Genomic DNA, 23,783 nt, shown 5'->3' on the forward strand with positions numbered 1-23,783 from the left:
CCAAGCCTGGAACAGCAATTCAGTTTCCAAAAGGATGTGCCACTGTTAAATAATGTGCTGTTCCAGATTCCCTCTATACAATCACTCTTCAGGAATTTCCACCCAGCAAGGCTTTTAAACCTGAAGCCTATCTCCAAATAGTCACCAAAAAGGAGAGGGCACACTGTCTTTCCCAATCTCGGATCTCGGTGACTCACTTCTAGTTACTACAACTTGTATCTACATCATCCCTGTTTCTATTTCTCAGCAGCTCCTCTCTCTTGAAATGCAACTCTTCATCACTGCTTCCCACCAATTAGCTTCCACTCAGGACTATATATTCACATCAATTTCACTTTTATCCTGCCATTTGCAGAATAAAGAACCATCTGCCTACCAACACAGAACCTTGAGTACCAGTATAAAAGGCTTCCCCAATCATAACTGAGACAGCAACTCAGGTTAAAAGCCAATATTCTAAAAAAACATGGTACTTTAAACTTTGCATCTTCAAACAACTGGGATATTTCCTAGACACTCAAAGAGAAATAGAGACTTTGAGCCCCAAAATGTGTACACATCTTAGGGGCTTCAAAAGCTCTATTATGAAAAATATTAATAAAACAGTATCTGATGTGCCGATATCCCGTTACTACATGTCCTTAAGCATTTCAGAGATAGGAGATCGGCCTTAACTCTCCTAGAAAGCAGGTGTGCTTTTCAGAGCTAAGGCAGCTTAAGCACGAAAGTGACTATAGGACCATGTTTCCAGTATCATAAGCTATGAGACTGTGATTAAAAAAAAATTTAAGGCAAAGCCAAGAAAATCCATGACTCTTTTTATCCCACATGTTGTTTTAAGGTAATTAAAGAAGACACGCAAAATAGCATCAAGGTAGGGACTAGCTGCTATCTCAGTGCTTGGTAACAAAATTCCACTCTTGCTGTCACGCTTCCAGAGTCACCTCAGGGGACATGCAAGGAAGAGGTCGAAGATTTTTAACTGCGGGACGAGGCGCAATAGGAAAGATACCAGGATACAGAAGATTTTCCTCACGGGCTGCGCCCGCACATCCCCGAAAGGGGCGAGCAAGGCTCCAGGGAAAGAGAAGGAGGGAGGGAGCAGGGATCAGCTCCGGCCAGCTGCCCGGGGGCAGGGACGGCCGGGGGCTGCCGGCCGGAGATGGCGGCACGGCGGAGGCAGAGGGGCGCGCTGCCCCCGCTCCACAGCGGTCCCTACGAGACCCTCCGTGACGGAGGGAGAACGGGCGCCCGGGGCTGCCAGCGAGGGCCGCACCGTCCGCTCCTCACCTGCTTCGCCAGGAACCTGCTGAGCTCCACGCCGCTCTTCTCGTTCCTGCGCGCCACCAGCCGCAGCGGCTCGGCCAGGCGGAACCGCAGGTCGGCCGCCATCCTGCCGCTGCTGCTGCTGCTGCTCGTCCCGCGGTGAGGGCGAGCGGCGGGCGGCGGCACCAGCACGTGCGGCGGACGCGGCACCACCGACTTCCGCTCTGCCGCCGTCACGGGAAGCGCGGTCGCCGCCCCGCCCCCCCGCGAGGCTCCCTCTCTCTGCCGCACTACGACTCCCGGCGTGCACCGCGCCGTCCCCTCTCCTGCCGCGGGCGCCGTCCGGGAGCGGAGCGAGGCTCTCCCGCGGGCTCGGGGCGTTGGAGCCGCGCCTGCCGCGTCCTTGGCCTCCCCCGCTCTCTGCTCCCCGGACAGCCATCGGCCGCCGCTGCGGCAGGACTGGCCTGCCCGCGGGCCCTTTAAATCTGGGTCAGGGAGGCGGCCGAGGGCGGGCGGTGACGGACGCGGCAGCGGGTGGCCCCGGCTCGGGCGGCAGGAGCGTTACGCCCCCGGCGGCAGCAGCTCGCGGAGGCCGAGCGCGGCCGTCGGGCAGTAACGATGTCCCTGCAGGGGTTTGGCAGCGCGACCGCCGACAGCAGCAACCGCTGGGATTGAACCTTGGGCTTCCCGGGAGCACCGCCGCAGCAGCGGGGAACGGAACCAGGTGAGCGCGCGTGTGTCGTGCGGCGCAGCCCCGGGCAGCCTCCAGCGGCCGCGGCACAGGCCTACGTGACCAGCGATTGCCGCGAGCTCCTGGCCGGAGCAGGCGGGAGACTCCCGGCTCGTCCTACCGGGAGCAGCACGCGATTTCCCGCGCTCGCGGCCGGGCCGGGATGGGGCCCGCGGTCGGGAAGGGACGAGGGGGCGGGGCCACGGCGGAGGGGGCGGGGCGCGGCCGCCCCGCGCTCCTCAATTTGGCGCCAACTGCTCGGGCCCGGGGGCGGGGTGTGTGATGTCACGGCGGCGAATGCGCCGTGCGGCCGCGGCCGTTGGCTGGCGCGCCGCTGGCCCCGCCCCCCGCGCCCGGCCTGCGGCACGGCGGCGGCGGCCGGTGAGTGCTCCCGGCCCTGCGCGGGTCCCGCCGCGCCCCGGCACCGCACCGCGCCCCGGCGCACCCGCCCGCCCCTCGCTCGTCGCCGCGGGGAGCGCTCCTGCCCTGACCCCCGAGAGCTCCCCAGCTCTTCCGCCGTGGCAGCAGTCGGGGCGGGCGGGAGCTCTTTCCCGCGTGTGCGGGGACAGCGAGGCCTGGGGAGCGGGGAACTGCCGCTGAACGGGCTGGGGGCTGCTCAGCGCTGCACGGTGCCTGTACCTTGCCCGCTGCCCGCCCCCCAGCCTGAGCTGCTCCCGGTTCTGCTCGGTACTGGTTTGGCTGGTGGTGTCAGGCAAGGGGCAGAGCTCTTGAATGGTCAGTAGGGAAGAATCGGAGTTATCAAATCAGATTACTGTAGCTCGGAAAGATGCACGTTCAGATAACCTGTTCGTAGAATTCAGTGCTGATTTTCATATCGAAATTTCTTTATAGGTTTAATAAGTAGCAGTAAAAGATCTTCAGGATGTTTATTCAAGTAACAGACAATTTCTTGTTTCTTGAAAGCTGTTTTTCTTACCTAGATCCAGGAGTTTTTGCATTCTAGTGCTGGATTTTATCGAAGAGCAGGGGCCACAGGTAGCTCAGGTGTAATTACATACTTCAAGATGCTGCTGTTCTGTGTTCTGCTCTGAAATTGTCAATTAATTGGTTCCCTTTGCTCTGATATTTGACTCGTAGATGGGGAAGCCATAGGGAGTCTGTATCATGGCAGCAGATGAGGATGGACTGGGACTGTATGATATCCGCTACAGTGGTAAGAAGTGTTAGATTACTTCCTGGTTTGTGGGGCATTAATGCAAGCAGTCTTTATGCAAATAAATAGCTCCAGAAATAACTTAGAAAACGAATTTGAGGTTGTAACAAATACTGAAGAGCTTCAAATGTAATTAAATGGCTGTGGCACAATATCATGCAAGCCAGATCCAATTAGTAAGTTTGTATTTAAAACCATGCCTCTGTGTTTTGGATTTCTGGAATGTTTTGAGGGGGTGCCCAGAACTGGTCTCTCGCCTGTCTTCCACAGTGTATAATTTAACCTTCAGCTGTATCTTAATGAAGCTTGCAGTTGAACAGTGAGGGGCACTGCTCCTTTGTTTACTGTTTATGAGAGCCAGTGTGCTATCAGCTGCCACAGTACCGATAAGCTAGGTACTCTTTATTTCCAGCTCCACAGTTGGTTGATTTGACACACATTTTAGGAGATTCCCAGCCTCAGAACAACTGTGGATATTGATGTTTTTCTTTATAGCAATGATATTTGTTGCAGAAATGGAGAGGTTCACATGGAGGAGACAAGAGTGATAAAAGGCATTTGAAAAAGGCATGAAGAGAGACTGAGGAGATTTAGATTAAAATACGTTTACAGAGCCAGTTAGTGTGTGAGTAATGGCAATACTAAAGCAAATTGTTTGTATTATGATTCAGACTGCTAAATACTTTCTTTTAGCAAGAAATCTTTCTTTTAACAGTAGTGGTTTTATCATACCAAATCTTCTGGTTTTGAGTTGTATAAGTTTTGTATTCAGTGTATTCTGGAAAAGTTTCAAAGTTAGGTCAAGTTTACTCAATTTATCTTTTTAAAATCTGTTTGCCATATAGTTTGCTTTATGCACTGTTCTTGTAGTATTTATGAACTGATCTTACAAGACTGTCTTTGCTCCGTGGTGACTAAAGATCTTTTCTCCACAGTAGCAGTAATTTCCTGGATTAAGTTCCCTCCTTCTGGTCTGTACTGTAACTTCTACTATTTTCTACCAACTACACATACTTTATGGGAAAGGTAGAGTTTGCAGTTTGCTAAATGCTTACTTTGGACTTTTTTTTTTTTTTTCTTTTTTTTTCTTTTCCTTGCTTTAGCTGAAGCTTCCCCCTTCAGGGAAGGAGATGAGAGCTCAGTGGATATTTATGACGGCTTGGACAGCAGTTTGTCGGTTTCTGGTAGGTTAATTGTGCATCACTGCTTGGCTTGGAACATTATGAAGTCTCTGCATCTTAGGCTGACTTCAAGTAAAACAATATTTAGTTTTAAGTTTACTTTCAGCTGGTGTAACCTATGCTTCAATGAGCAACTTGTTTAAATTCAAGACATGTATATTAGGCTGTATAGATACAGCAGAGAATTCTTAAATCTACTACCTGAATGAATAAAAGACAGTTTTCCTCTGATATTGGCTAATTGAAGATACTTGGGCATATAAAGGGGTGCAGAGAAACCTTAGGTATTTTACCTGTGCCTTGAAAATAGGATATTTTACCTTGAAAAAAACACCTTTATTTTGTGTTTTCGTAAGCTTCAGGATGATATCCAACAGTCACTGATCACATAAATCCCCACTGAGAGATCCAAGACATACTTTCTATGTGATACAGTAAATTCAAGACGTTCTTCAACCTCTTGTTACTTTCCAAATAATTTGACATGCTAATGCAAATTAATTTCATCTTTCAACTTATTTGAAGGTTAGAAATAAATGTCTCCAGCGCATTTTTTTCAGAGTACTGTTTAATGAAATGCTCTTTCTAGTATTTGAGCAATCATTTCTGTCCTCAAATTACTGCTCTAGACCATTGAATTTTTATGAAGAACTGTACTATATCCTGCAGACATAAATTATTTATGTGTCTTTTTATCATTTTGCATTTTGTATTTCTTAAGTTCACGTTTCAGATATGGAGTTGCAATCTTTACTAAACAATAAAGACACAAGGAAGAATAACAATGCAATGAAAACATTTTATATTGTCCACTTTTGAGCGACCTTGGTTTTTTAAATTAGGAGAGAGGACTGGTGAGATCTTTGCTCTGTACAGATAAGATGGTATTTGTGCATTCTCTTGCATTGTGCTAATAATACTTTTTTTGCATTATGGTATTGTTCACAGGATAGAAGCTTAGCTTTCATAGCTGACTTCTTTTATTTGCCTGCAAATACATCTGTATTTCAGGGGTGTCATAAGCCAGGCCCTTTCAGTTAAGTGTATTTGGTGAACAGGATGATTTGAGGAAAAAGCAACTGTTGTTAAATAATTTGTGTTTGGGTGTTGGCTTCTCAGTTAGTTTTGATTGCTTGGGGTTTTTTCGTTTCACTTTCATTTCACTTAGAGATGGCTATTTCAAGAAATCTCTGTACCATTTTGCAACATAGTATGACATGAGCAAGTAATAATTCTTTATTTTGTTTACTGTTACCTTGTAAGTACAAGAAGTAAAACCAAAATGCACAGACAATATAGAACAGTGTACACAATGGCGAGAAAAATAACTTTTTCCTTATATAATTGTTTTTCTTTATATAGACAATTTTGCTCCAAATACTACACCATCTAGAAGCAGCTTAAATTTATTTGATGAGATATTAATTGAGGAAGGGAGTGCAAAAAAAGCATCCTATGACGAGGTATGTATTAATATGGAAAAAAGACTTCTGCTGCTTTGGGGGGGGTGTTCCAAGTTTTTTTGTGTAAAAAGTAAAGTACAGAAAATGTTGTCAGCAAGCTCACATTGTAGGCTGTTTCTAAATAAGTAAATACAGGAGTGTGCTAATAAAGTCTTAGAACAACAAGTTCATCTGAACAAGTGAATCTGTCACTCTGTGACATGATCTGTCCCCATTTCTCATTCTTTTCATGAAGCTCATTTTTGAGCTGTGTTATGGGAAAATGTATTGTGGTTTCCCTGTAGTCAAGGATCTGGTCAGGCATCTGAACAAAGCTAGTCTTGGCATTTCTCCCAACAAGTTTTACCAGATTAAAGCAGATAAATCCATGACTATCTTACATGCTGTTAAATTCTGTCCTTGAGACTGAAGGTGGCCGTGCAGTAGGTGACTGCTTCTAGCAAATCAAGATAACACTCAGTTAAGTAGCATCACCTATCCTGGCCTGTAAGACACACTGAAATGACATGAAAGGGACAGGCATCCACAGATGTTATAGAACAAGCAGGAGCAAACCCTCCAGAACTCCACTGAGTGGTGAAAATATCACTTTGCAAGTTTGAAAGTTGCTAACTGAATGGAAATTGTCCATTCTCCCATGAAAGCTTTGTCATTATCTACCTCTAAAGAAGGGCTCATGCCAATTTTATTTTACTTAACTTTGTGATCTCAGAGAACAGGGTCCTGTCTTTTGCAGTCTCTTTTTGCAGTCCAAGTTTGTTTGTAGTAACTTTTTGTTGTGTTTTTCCTTACCTGTTTTGTGTTACATAAAATCTGACAAGAGAGTCCCCATCTGTTTTGCTCTCAGAACTCCTGCTCCTTGGTAATTGTGTCTTTAATTTCACAATAATATGCCTATTACTGTGAAGCAAGCACACATAGATTTCCTCTTATCTGAGTATTTGTGTTTTAGAGACCTGTATACCAGTTGGAGCATATTGAAGCCTTTTGTTTCAGTATGACTTTCATATGTTTCTTTGGGGGAAAAAACAGAGGTTTGTAATACATATTAGTGTGTTAACTAACTATAGATCTAGAGAAGTAACTCTTCTGTATAATTAAGTCCACTTTTATATCCATGAATTCTCTCTTTGACAGTTGCAAGCAGAATATGGAAAATGTCAACTGCAAATTAAAGAGTTGATGAAGAAATTTAAAGAAATACAAGCACAGGTATTGTAGTTCAAAGGGAAATATTGTCAAGATCATGTAAAGTAAATTGAGTATTGCTTTGAGAAAGCAATTTCATATGCTTTCTAGACTTGATCCCTTGCATGGATGGTTTGTAAAGCACCCCTGTAGATGCTAGGGCTTGGTCTGCCTAGGATGGTTGGCAGGAATAGCCTACTGACAACATCAGTAGGTAAATTAAATTGTTTCACGATGTTGTGTGCAGTAAGACTTTATTTGGTTAAAAGGTGTCTTCTGTCTTCTTAATTAGATAGTAGACATGTCAGATGAATAGTAACCAGAAAGGTATCTAGTATTCTTGTTTTTTTAATGCACTGTGGATGGGGCTGTAAAGGTACCTGAGCTGTCATTAGAACTGGAAGCAGATTGCTTTGAGCACAGTGCCATTCTGATAAGTCTGAACTGAACTCTGTTCCCTTGCTGTGCCATTCTGTAGATCTGGATTATTTGGGGCAATTCTGCAGTGTGCTCTGCAGCATATTACACATAACTCCCAAAGGTTCTAAGGTCTGCAGTCATAGGCAGCTGCTGCCCTGTGACACTTCTGTATTGTTTTCTGCAAAACTTGTCTGCCTTTCTGAGCAAACTTTGCTGAGGACAGTATGAAGAGAAGGGACTGTTTCTAGGCTTGACAGGGTTCTAGAATATCATACCTAGAAATGTTAAATTATAAAGCACCTAAATTTGGTTTTGATAACTTGAAAGAAATACAATCACCTGCTATCTCTGAAAGTGCTTTAGAGCTACATCACTCATTTGATACATAGACCAAGAAGATGATAAATTAAGTAAAACAGTGAAGCAAAGAGATGGATTATAATGTTTTAGCTCACTTGTTTTATGGTATGTTTCAGTTTTACTAAATTGCGTGCTTGAAATGTTTGAAATAATTCCCAGGACCACAAACAGAAGCATAAATGTGAGGAATATTAAAAAAAACCAAAACAACAACAACAACAAAAAACAAACAAAAAACCAAAACAAACAAAAAGCAAACAAACAAACAAACAACCAAAAAAAAAACCACCAGCAGTAATTCTGATTTCTTCCAAAGAGTTTATATATATTTTACTGTAATTTTGCCAGTGATGGGGCATTTTTCTGCTGGTTGTCTTGCACTATTTTTCATTACATGTTTGGATACCCAAGCTAATTCTGGTTTTTTTTTTTCTTTCCCTCTCTCTCGCTGTCTTTTTTATATATATTTTTAATAGAATATCATCCTACAGAATGAAAACCAGGCTCTCAAAAAAAATATTTCAGCCCTTATCAAAACAGCAAGAGTGGAAATTAACCGTAAGGATGAAGAAATCAGTCATCTGCGTCAAAGGTACAAATAGACAGTAGAACTGAAAACATGCTTTTGGTCTGATCATGTTTATACACTTGTGAGAAATTTTTGTGTGTATTTTAAGAAAAATTAATGGAAAAATCATCACTTAGTAAATTATTGTGTAGTTTAGAACCAGTAGGATCAGAGGAAATTCGTGTCTCCTTTGCCTGAAGAGGTCCTTGGTTTCTAGATAAGAAACTGAGGAGGAACCTAAGTGTGACCGTTTGTATGAATTTGTTTGTAATCCACTGTTCCTTGTGGATTATATAACCATCTTCTATATTTGAAAGCACTATCTTGCTAGTTTTGAAGCTGAATTGTCTGTTTTATGGACTCAGACATGAATTCCATGGAATTTCTCAGGCAACAACTGAGAAGAAATATATTGTATTATGTTTTCCTAGCAAGATATTAAATCCTTGTCTCCAGTGGTGAGGGATAACAACTAGAGAATTCTTGGTTATTTCTGTGTACCACTAATGTTGCTGGAAGCAGTTGAAAACAGAGAAGTATGGATGGGAGAGTAGCTGACAATGAAGTTTCTGAACCATGTCAAACCAGAGCAGAGGGCTGGGATTCAGGATGCCAGCTTGTCAGAAGGTTACCTCCTTGTCACTTGGCTTACACATCATTGATTGGTTTGTATTTTGTTTTGACCTTTTGATATTTTCTTGCACCAAAGCTTATTGTAAAAAAAGGTTCCCTTGATGCTTCTGTGCTAAAGGCTACGTGCATATAAACTATAAAGCAGGTTTCTTTGATAAATACAGAGAATTACCTGATGGAGGTCAAGAGGTTTATTACATGTGTAATTCTTTCTGCTGATCAGCTTTCACACAATGAGTGCAGTATTCTGAATTTGAAATTAAATTTTTTGAAAAATACTTTTTTTGTTTTGAATATTTGACCGCTTTATATACTTTACAAGCTCCATTCCAATACCATCTGATGGTGGTGAAAGTTTGTGAACGAGGTATTTGATCTAGGTATTATGGAGACATCCGTCATGGAAAATTGTGGGGAAATAGGCACTTTGAGATCTTAAAAACATGCCTTGTCTGCTTCATGGTTTATAGTAAATTAGCTTTTCTTAAGCAATGCATTTGTCTGCAAAGATTATTTCAAAGTTAGTATCTCTTAAGGAATTGTTTGTGTTTTATCTCAAAAAATCTCCCTCAACTATAAAACCACAAAACCAAACAAACATAGCTTGGATGCAATTACATTATTCACACATGCATACCCTTTCTAATTTGATTTTTTAAATTTTTTTTTAATACAATGACTTCTCAGCAGTAGCATTTGGCTTTGATGAGGCGTGGTTATCATAATGTACTACTTGTCTTCTGGAGCTTGCAGCAACTCCCAAATGTAGTTTATTTGCTTATTGATGGGATTTTAAATTATTAATATTTGAAATATTAGTACTGTAAAGAGCAATTTTTTTTTCCCTTGGGGAGAGCTCTTTTTATTGCTGGACAATGAAATTCTCATTTGAATTATTGAAATTGTTAACTAGGCTCAATACAGTTTTTTGTTTCCATAAATCTTTTTTTTCCTATAGATTAATTTGTTTTGGAAAATATGTATATAAATTATATTCTTTTGTTATGTGCTGATGAAAATTGTTAAATGTCTTGTTATATCACCCTTCCTTTTTTCAGATTGAAATTGAAAGTGTTAAGAATTTTTACAGATACTTGGATTCATTGCAGTTCAGCTTTAGTTATGTTTAAATAAATTTAAAAATAACATAACTTTTTCCTTTTTATAAACAGGCTATCGGAATTTCCCAACCATCGAAGTATTTTCACCAGAACATACCTTCCAGGATCAAATAAAACAAAAGATTCCAAATTCAGACCTTCAGATTTTGGTGACAATATGAAGATGGAGCATAGAATGAAAAATGACTGTTCAAAAGATGCATACCACAGTTACTCATCTCATAACATGGACAGTGGGAAGTCTGGCTCTGAAAAAAGGAACACTCCACTTTTGCTGAGGTACCCTCCTGAAGAGCTCTGCAATGATGGTACTCACACGTGTGCACCGAGCTATGACCATACCTCCAACAAGGATAACAGAAAGGAAAGAAAAGAAACTAAAAGTAATGAACAGCACAGTAGGGGGAATGTCAGCAAATACAAAAGAGAAGTACATCAGAGCACTGGAAATGATTGTGACAGTGAGGAGGGGAATTCAGATCCTCAACAGAAGCTGAAAACTCTTTCAGAGAAGGCTGGTAAAAATGAATTGCAACAAAAAAGTCAGAGCACGAAACTCAAATGCAGTCCAAGTGTTGAAAGAAGAGTAGAAAGGAGTGTTTCTTCTTGGGAGAAACAGACATCTGGTAAAGACAGATTTCAAACAAGAGGTGAATTGTATGGTGATGAGAGATTACAAAATGTATTTAAAAAGGACATTAAAGCACATGATAAAGGTGAAAAGCATGCTGGCCCAAAAAATAAACCGAATGAGAAGCTGCAAGAGCAACCAAGGAGGCCTGGTAGGGGAAGCAGTCCACACTCCAAGAATGAACATTCAAAGAGTCTTCATGAATCACGTAAATGTCGTGTGGAAGATTCTAGAAAAGTAAAGCACATTGACAGCAAGAGAGACAGAGGAGCAGATGATCATTCCTCTCGAGAAGGAAGGACTTCACCTTTTAATTCCAGCAGCAGAGAGCATAAACATGCACGCTTGAAGGAAAGTAGTAGTAGACATGAATGGGAAACAGCACATTCCAAATCAGACAGACACAGAACTGAAGAAAAAAGGAAAAGGGAAAGAGAGGATCAGGATGAAAATAGACATTTTAGAAATGAAAAAAAGGTTGCAAAAGAATTTTTTCATCAATCTGTAAAAGACTCCAAGAAAGGTACACATGTTACAAAAAGTGAGAGAAACAAATCCTCTAAGCTAGAAGAAACATCCAGAGTAGCAGATAGCTTAAAAGATAAGGTACCCAAAACTAAAGGTAATCGCACTGGGCCAAAAAGCAAAGACTTAAAACTTAGCTTTATGGAAAAGCTGAATTTAACTCTTTCTCCTAATAAGAAACAATGTCTCTCTGCAGTTGATGGACTTAAAACACCTTCCCAGAAGGCCACTGATGAGGGAGGTACAGAGCTCACACTTCAAGCAGAGCTCTTGGATTCTGCCCAGCCTGTAGACTGTGGTCACACAGAGCACAGTCATTCAACACTACAAGTTCTGGACTCTGCAGCTCAAAGCAACATGGAATCAGCACTGCCTGTTTCTGTCAGTTCTGAGAGTGAAGCCTTGAAAGTAGCAGCAGCAGATCCAGCACAGTCTGAAGTGTTGCCAGCAGTCACAGCTGATGAATCAAGCTCAGGAACCTCACCAGAAGCAGAAGGGGCTCAGGTACAGCCCCAAGCCTCGCCAGAAGCTGCAGAGGTGCTGGTTCTTGATGAGATGGAGGCTGAAGCGCTATCAGAAGTGGCAGAGGCTTGTGATCTGATTGAATTGGATGACTCAGTAAAAACAACAGCAATGGCAGGTTTGAACCACCCTGAATCTTTGGCCCTGGAGGTGGCAGGCAGTATGGCAGAGTGTGAAGAGCTGCCTGTGACAGAGGGTGAGAGGCAGGATGATTATGTACCAGCAGCAGAAGTGGCACAACCTGAACCTGCAAGTGCAAGTATGGGAGACCTTCCAGAGTCAGCAGCAGAGAAGAAAGAGGAAGATAAAATATGGCTGGCTGCTGACACAGAAAACTCTGCAGATCAGTGTGGCTCTCAAAATGTTGTTTTAGATGACTCAGAAGCCAGAAGTTCTGATGACCTGAAGTCCTCTGATATTGCAGAGGATAGCAGTGAAACAAAACCAGACTCTTTAATGGAAGTTGTTAGGGATGATAATCACCTGGCTGCAGAAAATGTTGACTGTCCCATTGAGGAAAAGAGTATCTGTGAAGTTCATACCAGTACATCTCGTTTACTGGACAGAATTGTGATAAGTGATAAGGGTCAACCACTAGTTGACCAGAATACTTGTGGTCTGGGGCCAGACCTAACTGATAACAGTACTGCAACAGCATCTTCTCTCAGTGGTGAGATGTGTCCTATAACTAGAGAGAGAGAAAGAAACCCAGTTTCTGTTGATGATGACAGCTCAATACTGAGCATTGATCTCAATCACTTGAGATATATTCCAAAGGCAATCAGCCCACTGACCAGCCCAGTGCGTCCGTCGGCCAAAGCACTGAAGATGGAAAGTCCCTGTAAAGGCCTCGTGAAGACTTACAACAAAGGTATTTGTATATTTATATTCGGATTTATTTTATACATAAAACTTAAAAGATCCACTCATGGAGAGCAGAAATTACTTCTTTTAACTGCTTTCAGAAAAATACAAATTGTGTCTTCTTAAGCTGTCTATGTCTCAGTGGGCCTTTCTGTTAGCAGTGGAAGCATTTAATGTTGCAGCCAAGATTCTAATTACTTGAATATTAGTGCTCCAAAAATTGAAGTTGGTCAGTACTGACAGAAGACTGGTTGAAATAAGAGTTTTGTATTAATTTACTAAAAAAAATACATACACATTTCTCAATTGTGGCTAGTTTTGCATAGATCTCTAGGTTTTTCTCTGAAATTGTGGAAGCAAAAGTTACGTAGGATCATATTCTTTCAAGTATTTATGAATTTAAGTCTTTCTTGTAATGTCTTGCTGCAACTAAAACAAACAAAAATTCTTGGAAGTTTAGATTTCATACTAGAAAACATTGGAATCTGTTTTTTTAATGTTTCAGAGTGTAACTGTATGGGATTATTAAAACATTAATGGGTCAATTGTTCTCAATTTGTTTTAGTTTTGAAATTGTTAAAAGAAAAGCCGCCTATTGTATGTAAATGTTAGTTCCCGTGACAGTTACAATTTAGTTGGTGCAGTAACCAGAAAACTTGTTAAAGTAAATGCAAAGAAATTTGAAATAGATGAAAACTGCTATATTTTTTCTCCTCCCAGTTGATGTGTATATATTTGTAAGATAGTTCACATGTGTTTGGTGAAATGTTGAAGCCCCTTAAAGATCAAAATTTGCTCAAAAGAAGGCTCAATTTGTCTTTTAAAGCTTTTAAAGAAATATATTAAACTAGCAGCTGTGGAAGCAAACCATCCAAACTTGTTACAGCTCATGCTTCTGAATTCAAATAGTTCTGAGTAATCAGTTTACAGAAGAGAATCTTGCAGGTTTTTCTGAAAATACTTGTTTAAAATTGCATTCTTAATGTTATTAGCAAACTGTTTTCTTTTTATAGATTTGATTCCTGAAACGACTGTTGTCATCTGTCCCTCAAAGAACTTATCAAAGGAGGTAAACAAAGAAAATCAAAAGCCAGTTAGCATGTCTGATGAACACTTAGAGATCGAGTCTCGGCTAAGTATCTCTTCAGATGAAATAGAGGAGGGTGAAATAGTAAGTAATGATGAAGATAAAGAAAAATCTAAACCAGAGAGAGTCTCTGAAAATACAAAAAAGTCAAGACCAAAAGCTTCTTCTGAGACACGAAATTTGACCAGCAGCCCACAGAATCAAAGTAGCAAAACTGTGCACAGCAATGAAGATAATGGAAAATTTGTTTCTCCGCAAGTAAGTGCACAAAAGAACAGAGAGAGGCATAAAAATCAGACCTTCAGATCTTCAAAGAGTATAAAGAAAAAGAAAACTGTGAGCATTGCTTGTCTTGAAAAAATAGTTCATGTTATTGTTGAACCTTCTAATATACAAGAAATCATGCAGATGCTCAGAGCTATACGAAAACAGATGAGGAAAAGTTACATGAAGTTCAAAGTACGCTTCCCAGTTCAGCATTTTCACAGAATTATAGAATCTGGGATCATAAATTTTACGGCATTAATAAGATACTTAAACTTTTCCAAGATGTGTGCATTAGGTGATACATTAAAACTTAATATCTGTGATATTATAGAGTCAAAACTTAAACAAGTTAAAAAGAATGCAATAGTGGACCGTCTTTTTGACCAGCAAGTATCAGATATGAAAAAACAGCTGTGGAAATTTGTAGATGAACAGCTTGATTACTTATTTGAAAAGATAAGGACAATTATAATAAAGCTATGTGATGTGGGAAATGAGGCTGAGGAAGGAAAGTTTGAAGCGGCCGGAAAGCAAAACCACAAAATCAATCATAAGAATGATGTGCAGAGATCTAGAAAAAAGTCCCTGAAAGATGGTTCTCAAAAGCCTGAAGAATATACTTCAAAGCAAACCGTGGATTATCAACAATCTAAGTGTCACCATGAGAAAAATAAGACAGGTGCACCAAAAACTGCCTTTACAAAATGTCTTAATTCCATTGATAACACAAGAAATTCCCAACCAAAAGTTCATCTCTCTAAAGAGAATAATTTACAAAACACTCTTACTCCACTGAAGGGTGTTAAATATGACAAGGAAGGACTCCAGCAGTCCAGAGACGCTAACAAGTCTGATCTTAGTTACGAGCTTCTCACAGAACAACAAGCATCCAGTCTTACATTTAATCTGGTAAGTGATGCTCAAATGGGTGAAATTTTCAAAAGCTTATTGCAAGGTTCTGATCTCTTGGAAAAAAATGGTGGCAATATCAACAGAAATGAGTGTGAGTTCAGGACTCCAGAAAAACAGTTCTTAGACAGTCATAAATGCAGAGATAATGCTGTTGAACTGGAGCAAGACATCGCTCCAAAGGAGACATGCATAGATTGTAAACTGGAAGAGGATATTAGTTGGACTATTGTTTCACCCGTAAGAGCTCCCTCATTAGCATCTAGGCCTCAGATGCCTGTTGATCCAGATGTGCTGGATGAGAGCTGTATGTTTGAGGTTTCCACAAACTCAAACTCAGCTTCCTGCAATGATGAATGCAGTTTACAGAAGAATAAATCATGTATTTCTTCTATCCTCCTTGAAGATTTGGCTGTTTCTTTAACAATTCCATCACCTTTGAAATCAGATGCTCACCTCAGCTTCCTAAAACCTGAGAATAATTCTAGCTCAGCTCCGGAGGGTGTTGTTAGTGCACACTACAGTGAAGATGCACTTCTTGGAGAGGAGGATGCCACTGAACAAGACATTCATTTGGCTTTAGAATCTGATAACTCTAGCAGTAAATCAAGCTGCTCATCATCATGGACAAGTCGTTCTGTTGCTCCTGGTTTTCAGTGTCGCCCCAGCCTACCAATGCAAGCAGTGATCATGGAGAAATCCAATGATCATTTTATTGTAAAGATTCGGCGGGCAGTGCCATCTGCCTCACCAGCATCTGATCAGACAGCTCCAGTGAAGGAGGCACAGGCATCCGCAGCCAAGGTTGGAAAAGGAGAAGTGACAACTGGGGGAAAAGAAAAGGACAGCCAGAGTGCCACTGTGAAAGAAACAGTCCAACCAGATCTGGTTAAGATGGATCACTTGCCTCATGTCAGCACTGAACAAGAACAAAATCCCGCCTTAACTCAGCCTCTGAAGGAGTCACACAATATTGAAAATGAAGAAACTACTGACTTGCTTGTAGCCTGTAGAAAATCTCCAGACAAAGAGCGCCACGACACTGAAAGCCCAGATAAAGGCTCTGAGCAATCTGAGGCACAGAAATTGCAAATATCTGAAAACATAAGTGAAATGCATGTTAGATCTCAAGCTTCTTTTCCAGCTGGATGCAGTATGAAGTCATGCAAAACAGATAGTATTGTTAGTGGAACTTCATGTCATGCAGTGGAATCCGGAGCAGATAATGGGACTCAGGAAACTTCAATGGTAAACTCAGAAGTCAGTGATAAAAAGGAAGAACTGGAAAAGTGCGTTGATCCATCTATAGACCTAATGGAAGAGCATTCTTATGAGACTGTAGCAGGTGAATGTGATCTTGAAACAAAACCCAGTTCAAAGACTAATGGAGGGTGTCAGATAAGTATAGATGATAAAACTAATAAAAAGAGGAAAAAAGAGACTGTCAAAGAGAATTCCGACTCAAAAAGGCAACGAAAAGGAACTGAATCAGTAGGTGAGAGGAGTGATGAAAGTAATATCAGGTCTGAAGATAGAAATTCTTCATCCAAGGAATGTTCCAGTAAGAAGAATGAGCTACAGCAGAATAAAGATTCTTCTCCCTTGGCTTCATCTCAGTCATCACCTAGCCTCTATGCCAAAAACATCATTAAAAAGAAGGGAGAAGTAGTAGTTTCCTGGACAAGGTAATTTCTGATTTGATCTGCTTGATTGCTTTAGGATTTTCTCAAAATACATGAAACACTGAAGAGAGGGAAGAAAAGGGTATTTAGTCAATGACCAAAGTTATTTGGTAGTTCTACATCCTTCTCTAAAAGGGAATGGGAGCCTCCTTTTACCAATGCAGGATTGCTCTGGGAGATTGATGTCCATTGCTTATCCACATCTTCCAAAGCAAGAGTCCCCTTGGCTTTTTTTTGAAAGCTTATGTGCTGAGGTAACAATACCTACTGTAATGCACTGTATGTTCTTATTATTTCCTCTGCCTGGTTTATTTTTTCTCCCCAAAAATGCCAGCCAGACTTGTAAGGGATGGAGGTCCTTGATGTTCCTACAAGGCCTTGGTGACTGGTGAAGAGCAGCTAAAGGTTTCACCCGTGAGGGAAGGCATGACACTGAGCAGTTTTCCATTTTTGGGTCTGAGCTGCTCAATCTGTGGAAATGTACCGATCAGCCATTCAATTAAATATACTCCAATTTGCTAGATGTGGATTACAAATGAGATGGCTGTGTATGTCAGTAATACATGCAAAATTCTTGTTATATGTTACTTTTTAGAATAGTTGGCAGATTTTCCTGTTCTTGCTATAATTGATGCAATCAACACTTCCTAAAAGGGCTTGTAAGATTTTCAGGATAGACTTTTCTAAACTATAGTTCAAATATAAAGTAAGTTTCTAGTTAGCATTTTAAAAGAAAATCAGTTCCTTCACGGAAAAAAGGCAGCAGAAGCTAATGTGGTTTTTATTAGTGTGCAAACCAGTGAGGTAGAAAGAGACTCAGAGTTTTCTGTAAGAATATGACTTTATTTGAGAGAAGTCAAACACCTCTCTGATTTATCTTTGAACATCAGTGAGCCTTAGGTGAAAGCTGCTGTTCAGCTGTGCAAACTGATCTACTGACCCCTGTTGAATTTGAGTTCCTTTCAATTCAAGTTTAACTATCTGGTTTAGAAACTTAAAACTCTTTGACTTTGGTTTGGGGCTAGCTCTTTTCTAACAGTCCTGCCCATCCTAGCAGGGGAACATAATCTCCACTACCACTTGTTTGTACTGACTCTATTATTCTGTGCTGATAGAAGAAAGGATCCTCCACAGATTTGTTGCTGCTGTTTGAACTCATGTTCTGTCATTTGGAAATATTCCAGATTTTACTGATGCCTGTATGTATTACTTTGTTTGTGTGCATGTACACAACTATATGTATTAATATTTTTTAAATGCATTTTTGCTGTAGAAATGATGACCGAGAAATTTTACTGGAATGTCAGAGAAAAGGACCATCAAGCAAAACCTTTGTTTCCTTGGCCACTAGGCTGAACAAAAGCCCAAGTCAGGTAGGTGATGATCATTCTTATATATACTACTAGCAATATTCCTACATTTGCAATTGCAGTTGAACAAAATCTTTGAGGATCTTCTGCAGATCTGTAGTTTTCTCTTCCTGATGTCTTTTTTTGGGGGATTCCTGAAGAAAAAAAGAATCTTGGATTGCCAGTTGTTGCTTCTTAAAAATACAAGTAAGTAAAGGGGTATAATGGAGTTTCCTCAGTACCTCTTTGATTGGTACATTGGAACTGCTCCACTCATTCATAATCCAGGTACAACAGGATTATTCTGTTGTTGGATCGGCACTTAGATAAAGAAAGGCAATTTTGAGAGGCCTGAAGCCTTTGCACACCTTTAAATTAGAAAAAGATTCAATTTAGAGCTGAGAAAAAGTATCATGATTATGCAGAAAGGACTTTTTTAATGAAGGTGGTTTTCTTTTTTCCTTTCACTTTGTAATATAAAGGTTTCAAAAGACACAGATACCAAATTAATGTAGAATATTCCCAGAGGTTTGCATATAACTTGAGTTAAATTGCTCTCTTAATCTGCAAGTCTAGAAAGAGAGAAACATGTTTGACTCTGTTAGGAAATGCTGCATGATTGGGATTTGGTTTTTAGGATGTTGTGTTGTATGGTTGTAGAGTTTTTGTGGGGTTTAGAAGCTGTTGGATGATTGGTTGGATAAAACAGTATTAGCCTTTTATGCCTTTCTTCCCAGTTAGTTTGGCGTATCATCAATATGCTATAGCAATATGTATAGAGCAATAAAAACTACTAGCTTAGAGCTGAATGAGGTCACTATGTCAGCTCTAGCTACGTTCAGCAAAAAGATTTTTTACTCTGATATACAGTTAAACTGATATACATAAAACTCCTGGCAGGCAGATTACTCCATGATGAGCAAAAACCACCTGAAGCAACAATTGTACAAGAGGGTAGAAAATAACCTATAAATGGTGCTTTTTGTGGAGTACAAAATAAGCTTTGGTCTTTATATTTGTATCTTATTAATGGTTTTGTGAGGCAAATTAAAGGCTAATTAGCTTTAAAGCCTTCATTTTTTCTTCCTTGTAGGGAAACTTGTTTTAAACCTGTGTTGTCTTCTAGCTGTCTTTGATTAACCTGGAAGCTATTTCAAATGTGAAAGGTATAGTAGGAAGACTTCCTAGTTCCAGTTAATCTGTTAATGGTGCTCCTAAAATTCTCCTACTAAAATTTCTTGGAAGCAAATAGTAGTGGCCGTAAAAAAACTTGATGTCAGATAAATCTTCTGTCTTGGTAGGTATGGAACTTGGGGGCCTTAATGATGTGTTTCTTCTCTTTTTTTTTTTTTTTTTTTTTTTTATGACTTCTATTAGGTTTCAGAAAGATTCAAGCAGTTAATGAAGCTGTTCAAGAAGTCCAAGTGCAGGTAGACTCAGAAGACTCAGACCGAGTTACTTCATGGTTACAGGGTTTAGCTGTTACCTGCAGGGATGGACTGCAGCCACTGCATTCATATGCTGGGATTATGGGAAGTATCTAAGTCAGAATACTGGATTTGGTAAATCCAGTGCACTGTTATTTACTTGTCTGAGTTTCCTCTGAACTTCTTTAACAGAGTACTACAGAGGGAACTTCACAAGCCAAGTGGCCAGAAAAGAAAGGGCTTTGACACTGCACATGGGGCACTACCATTTCAAGGGTGTCATCTCCCCTTGGTTAAAGGTGTTCTGTGAGATGAGCAAGAGTGGGAGTGGTGGCTCTTGCTTCACTTGTTGGAAGTTCTGTTTTTGCTGGTGAACTGTGACCTTAAAAAGTAAGAGTGCTTTGAAATCCAGTTGGTACATAATCCTGGAAAATGACAGGTAGGTCAGCTTGGTGACTGTGGAACATATTTTAAGAAGTGAGGCCTTTTTCTTTTAAAATAAGGCAGGGCAATGGTAGCAATGATTCCAAAAGTTGCTTATCTAATAATTTAATTCTGTTGCTCAGGAATAGGTGGATCTTGTGGCTTGTTCTTAACAAACATTTGTGACAATTGTTTACTTACTAGAGATGTAAATCTAACAATATCTGTTTCCAGACTAGTCAGTGTGCTGAGTAGCATAAATGTTACTTTACATGAACACTACTCTGCAAGGGCCATTATGGCTTTTTTGTTCCAAATTACATCTGAAAAAGGTACTTCATTTAGGTCTTCAACATAATAAACATTTTGTTTTATGAAAAAATTAAATATTGAGAAGTGATTTTTCTTTTAAAAATTGATTTAGAAACAGACCTTTACCGTTTCATAAAATGTGACTTTGTAGTTACTAACCAGAAGGAAAACTTCTGTAAAAACAGGCAGTTTTCAAAAGCTTGTCAACTTGGCATGTTTTGACAGCAATTGCATCTATCTTTACAAATTGTTTAGTACATTAGAAATTCATTATGTTCTATTTTAAAAAATCTGTTATAACTGTTTCCAGTTTTACTAGAACATACCTAAAGAGTGTGTGTGTGCATATATATATTTACACACATATCTCGTACATATTGCTGTTTATCTCAAATTTCTAAAAAGGTTTTGTTTTTTCTTCTCTCTGAGAAACATCCCTGGAAGTTGCAAGGGGTTTTCGTTAATGAATTAATTGATTTTTGAGGTTCTGTTCTCTATGGAGGATAGAAATTGCTGTAGTCTTTATTCAGTCAGAGCGTCTGCTGAGTTCAGTTAGGCTTAATTTAATAGCCCTCACCTAAGTGCATTGCCTTTCAACTTGGATTGAATTGGCTCTTTTTCAGACTCCAGTGGCCATTTCTTCAATGTCAGCATGTTTTTTGTTCCCTCTTCAACTAAGGGGACAGATTTCTCTTTCTAATAAACCATCAGATAATTTGTCAGTGATGTTGTCACTGACCCCTTTGGAATATCGTACACGTGACCTATGGGATGGATTGTCATGCTGCCAAAAAGTGCATTGTCCTTGTTTTAGGCAGTGCTCTGGAAACTGTTACAAGGAACCATGACTTGAGTGGGTGATGATGTCAGTTCTGGCAGTCTTCCATCTTTCCTGCTTGCTTCTAAATGTTTGCTTTTAATGATCAAGTCTCACCTTTCATGCTATGCTGGCAGTGCCTGGGAATTTCAGTGGGGGATTGGTGCACCAACCCGTGCTTGTTCTTAACAAACATTTGTGACAATTGTTAATTTTAATTTCTTGGAGATTTAAATCTAACTGAAACTGTTTTCAGAATAGTCTGTTTGCAGAGAAGTGTTGATGTGTGTGGAAAAATCAGACTCCCCTAAGAGTATTCTTTTAAGCATATCCTTATAGATCAACATGTGCACAGTACTGAAGGCACTGAGGGAAGTCACTTCTCTCCACTTAAGTGCTTCCTCTCTGTGTCAAAAAAAGCAGGCAGTATTTTATTACAAAGTTGTTTATTCCTTATCTGTGTTTACTTATTTTCATATCTGTATAGGTGATGGGGCAGGGTTTGACTGTTTTGAATCTGACTTGGATTCCTTTTTTGTAAAGTATGAAACTTGGTTAATGTTCTCTCTATTGTATCTATGTGTACAGGTTCCCATGTGGTCATGTAAAATATCTAATGTTTGTATATATATATAAATATATGTATAAAAATAGAAGGAGCTTTGTTTAGCCAAAGATGATTTTTCTAACTATATAAAACTACAGGTTTATTTTGTATAAACTAAATAGTTTGCTTACTGTAAGAGCAATACAAAAAAATAAAACTGTAAGACTCACACACATGTTCTTGTTGAACAAAGGTTGGCTTGGAGTGGTTTTGTACCATTGTTTGTAATTTATTTCTCCAACAAAAGTTTTGATACGTATATGCCAAATGTACTGTATGTAATTCCTACAGTCTTCTTTGTGAAACCTCAGGTAAATCAAAATATTTTTTAGAACTGTTGGTTAATGGCTTGACAACTACACATGATGTGAAGCAGCATTAAAATTTACTTCTCTTGGTTTGTATAAGTGAGTAACTATGTTGATGTTCTGACCAATAAACATGGAAGTTGTCGGCTGTTTTAATTACTGCTCTGAGTATATACTGCTTATTTCTTAGTGAATGTGACTGGAAATTGGAGAGTTTCACAAATTGCATAAAACCCTTAAGCCACTTATGAAACAGGACCTTCAACTTTAATCTTTTTTTCTGGAAACATAGGGTTAGTGTTGAGTGGAATATTACAAAGGAGAAAGACCTCGTGTCCAAGACCTTTCACTGGAAGAGTGTAGCTGGTGGCCCTTCAAGACTCTTACTCCAACTTGCTACTGAAGAATAGGTCTACTTCTATCCAACACACATATTTTCTCAGGATTCTATTTATTGGATGTGAGTACTCAAAAATTTTCCAGCGTTTAAATTCAGAGAGTGGGGTTTATGGAGATGTGCATGATAGTGAAATCACTGAGCATTGAATTTAGGGATTCTCTAAGGCAAAGTCTGCTGGGAGCTTAAGGTGCACATACAACAGTTGTCATAACTCAGGACACTTCTCTTAGATGTCAATCCAGCAACACATAGCTACTCCCATTAAGGCTTTCCTCTAATTTTATTCACTCTAAAACCAGATGCAGAATAATCCTTGGCAATTTGTCTTCATGAAGAGAGGCAGCAGTAATAAAGCATGCTGAGGAACAGTGTTAAGGATTTCTTAGAAGAGTCTATTAAATCAGTCAAGAGGCATTTCAGGAGCAGAATTTGCTTTGCTAGGAAAGATGGATAAAATTTCAGGGTGGCTGGCTGGTTCCTGTGAAAGGTAACCAGCTGGAGGTTGCTCCAGGTAACTGGAGCAAGTTAGTACCAGTAGTAATGGTAATACTTGTCTGTAGTAAAATGGAAAAAGAAGTTCAAGTGAAGTGACTTTTTTAATAAGCCAAGGTGTTTCTAGACAGTAAGTATACCTATATAAGGTTAGTAATTTAGGCTAAAGTTAAAATTCTTTAGACTCATCTTTGCATTTCATTATGCCCATACATGAATTGCTTTGGCTGCAGCCTGTTGTCCAGCTCATTGTTCACGTCCACTTTTGTGATGGTTTTGGTGAGACAGCAGAAAGCACGTGTGATTTGAAGTGGTTTTGATCCTGCATTGTTAGCTTTGTTGTCATGTCAGATTTGTAAAATATTAGTACAAGGAAATGCTGCTGTCTGTGTTATAAGCAGACTACTATTAGTTCCCCCATTCATCTTTCTCTGTTTTTCAAATGTGAGTCCCTGACAAGAGTATCAAAACCTGCAATGCTATAAAAAGTGTATTTGGACCTAATACTAGAAGAAATTACTTCATACTAGCTAGCACTTCTAATTTAGAATAAAAAAATATCCTGAGTTAGAAGGGATCTACAAGGATCCAACTCCTGGCCCTGAACAAGACAGCCCCAAGAATCCCACCGTCTGCCTGAGAGTGTTGTCCAAGTACTTCTTGAACTCTGTCAGGCTTGGTGCTGTGACCACTTCTCTGGGGAGGCTATTCAGTGCACAATCACCTTCTGAACAAGGACCCTTTTTCTAATAACCAACCTCAACGTTCCCTGACACACGTTCAGGCTGTTTCCTTGCATCCTATCACTGGGCACCACACTAAAGAGATCGGTGTCTGCCCCTCCTCTTCCCCTCACGAAGCTGTAGCTTGCAATGAGGTCTTCTCCAGGCTGAACACACCAAGTGACGTCATCTGGCTTCCCTTCAAGGCCCTTCACCATCATCACTGCCCTCCTTTGGATGCTCTCTCCTATAGCTGAACGTCTCTCTTCTATTGTGGCCCCAGAGCTGCCCCCAGCACTGGAGGTGAGGCTGTCCTAGCTCAGAGCAGGACAATC

General features: G+C 40.2%; 2 protein-coding genes across 2 annotated transcripts in view; one reads left to right on the forward strand and one right to left on the reverse strand.

The window, feature by feature from the left end:
* Nucleotides 1-1,497, reverse strand: part of MDN1 (midasin AAA ATPase 1) — a 91,021-nt gene extending 89,524 nt beyond the window's left edge. Inside the window, exon 1 of the mRNA XM_056487517.1 lies at nucleotides 1,291-1,497. Within this exon, the coding sequence (XP_056343492.1) occupies nucleotides 1,291-1,392 (102 nt within the window). The 5' untranslated portion in view covers nucleotides 1,393-1,497. The remainder of the gene's footprint in view (nucleotides 1-1,290) is intronic.
* On the forward strand, nucleotides 1,438-21,993 carry CASP8AP2 (caspase 8 associated protein 2). The gene is made up of 10 exons (XM_056487496.1): nucleotides 1,438-1,990; nucleotides 3,095-3,170; nucleotides 4,274-4,354; nucleotides 5,714-5,814; nucleotides 6,952-7,026; nucleotides 8,259-8,374; nucleotides 10,156-12,653; nucleotides 13,660-16,594; nucleotides 17,865-17,964; nucleotides 19,318-21,993. Exons 2-10 carry the CDS (start codon nucleotides 3,122-3,124, stop codon nucleotides 19,372-19,374), a joined length of 6,012 nt encoding a protein of 2,003 aa, XP_056343471.1. The 5' UTR covers nucleotides 1,438-1,990; nucleotides 3,095-3,121; the 3' UTR covers nucleotides 19,375-21,993.
* The last annotated feature ends 1,790 nt before the right edge of the window (nucleotides 21,994-23,783 follow it).

This window comes from Oenanthe melanoleuca, chromosome 3 (genome assembly GCF_029582105.1).
Source record: "Oenanthe melanoleuca isolate GR-GAL-2019-014 chromosome 3, OMel1.0, whole genome shotgun sequence".
Taxonomy (NCBI): domain Eukaryota; kingdom Metazoa; phylum Chordata; class Aves; order Passeriformes; family Muscicapidae; genus Oenanthe; species Oenanthe melanoleuca.

Bases quoted from the DNA above. Each gene is read 5' to 3' on its own strand.
- CASP8AP2 (XM_056487496.1), top strand. From the start codon at position 3,122: ATGGCAGCAGATGAGGATGGACTGGGACTGTATGATATCCGCTACAGT. The intron at 4,355-5,713 runs GTAGGTTAATTG...TTCTTTATATAG, and splicing joins CAGCAGTTTGTCGGTTTCTG to ACAATTTTGCTCCAAATACT. The intron at 7,027-8,258 runs GTATTGTAGTTC...TATTTTTAATAG, and splicing joins TTAAAGAAATACAAGCACAG to AATATCATCCTACAGAATGA.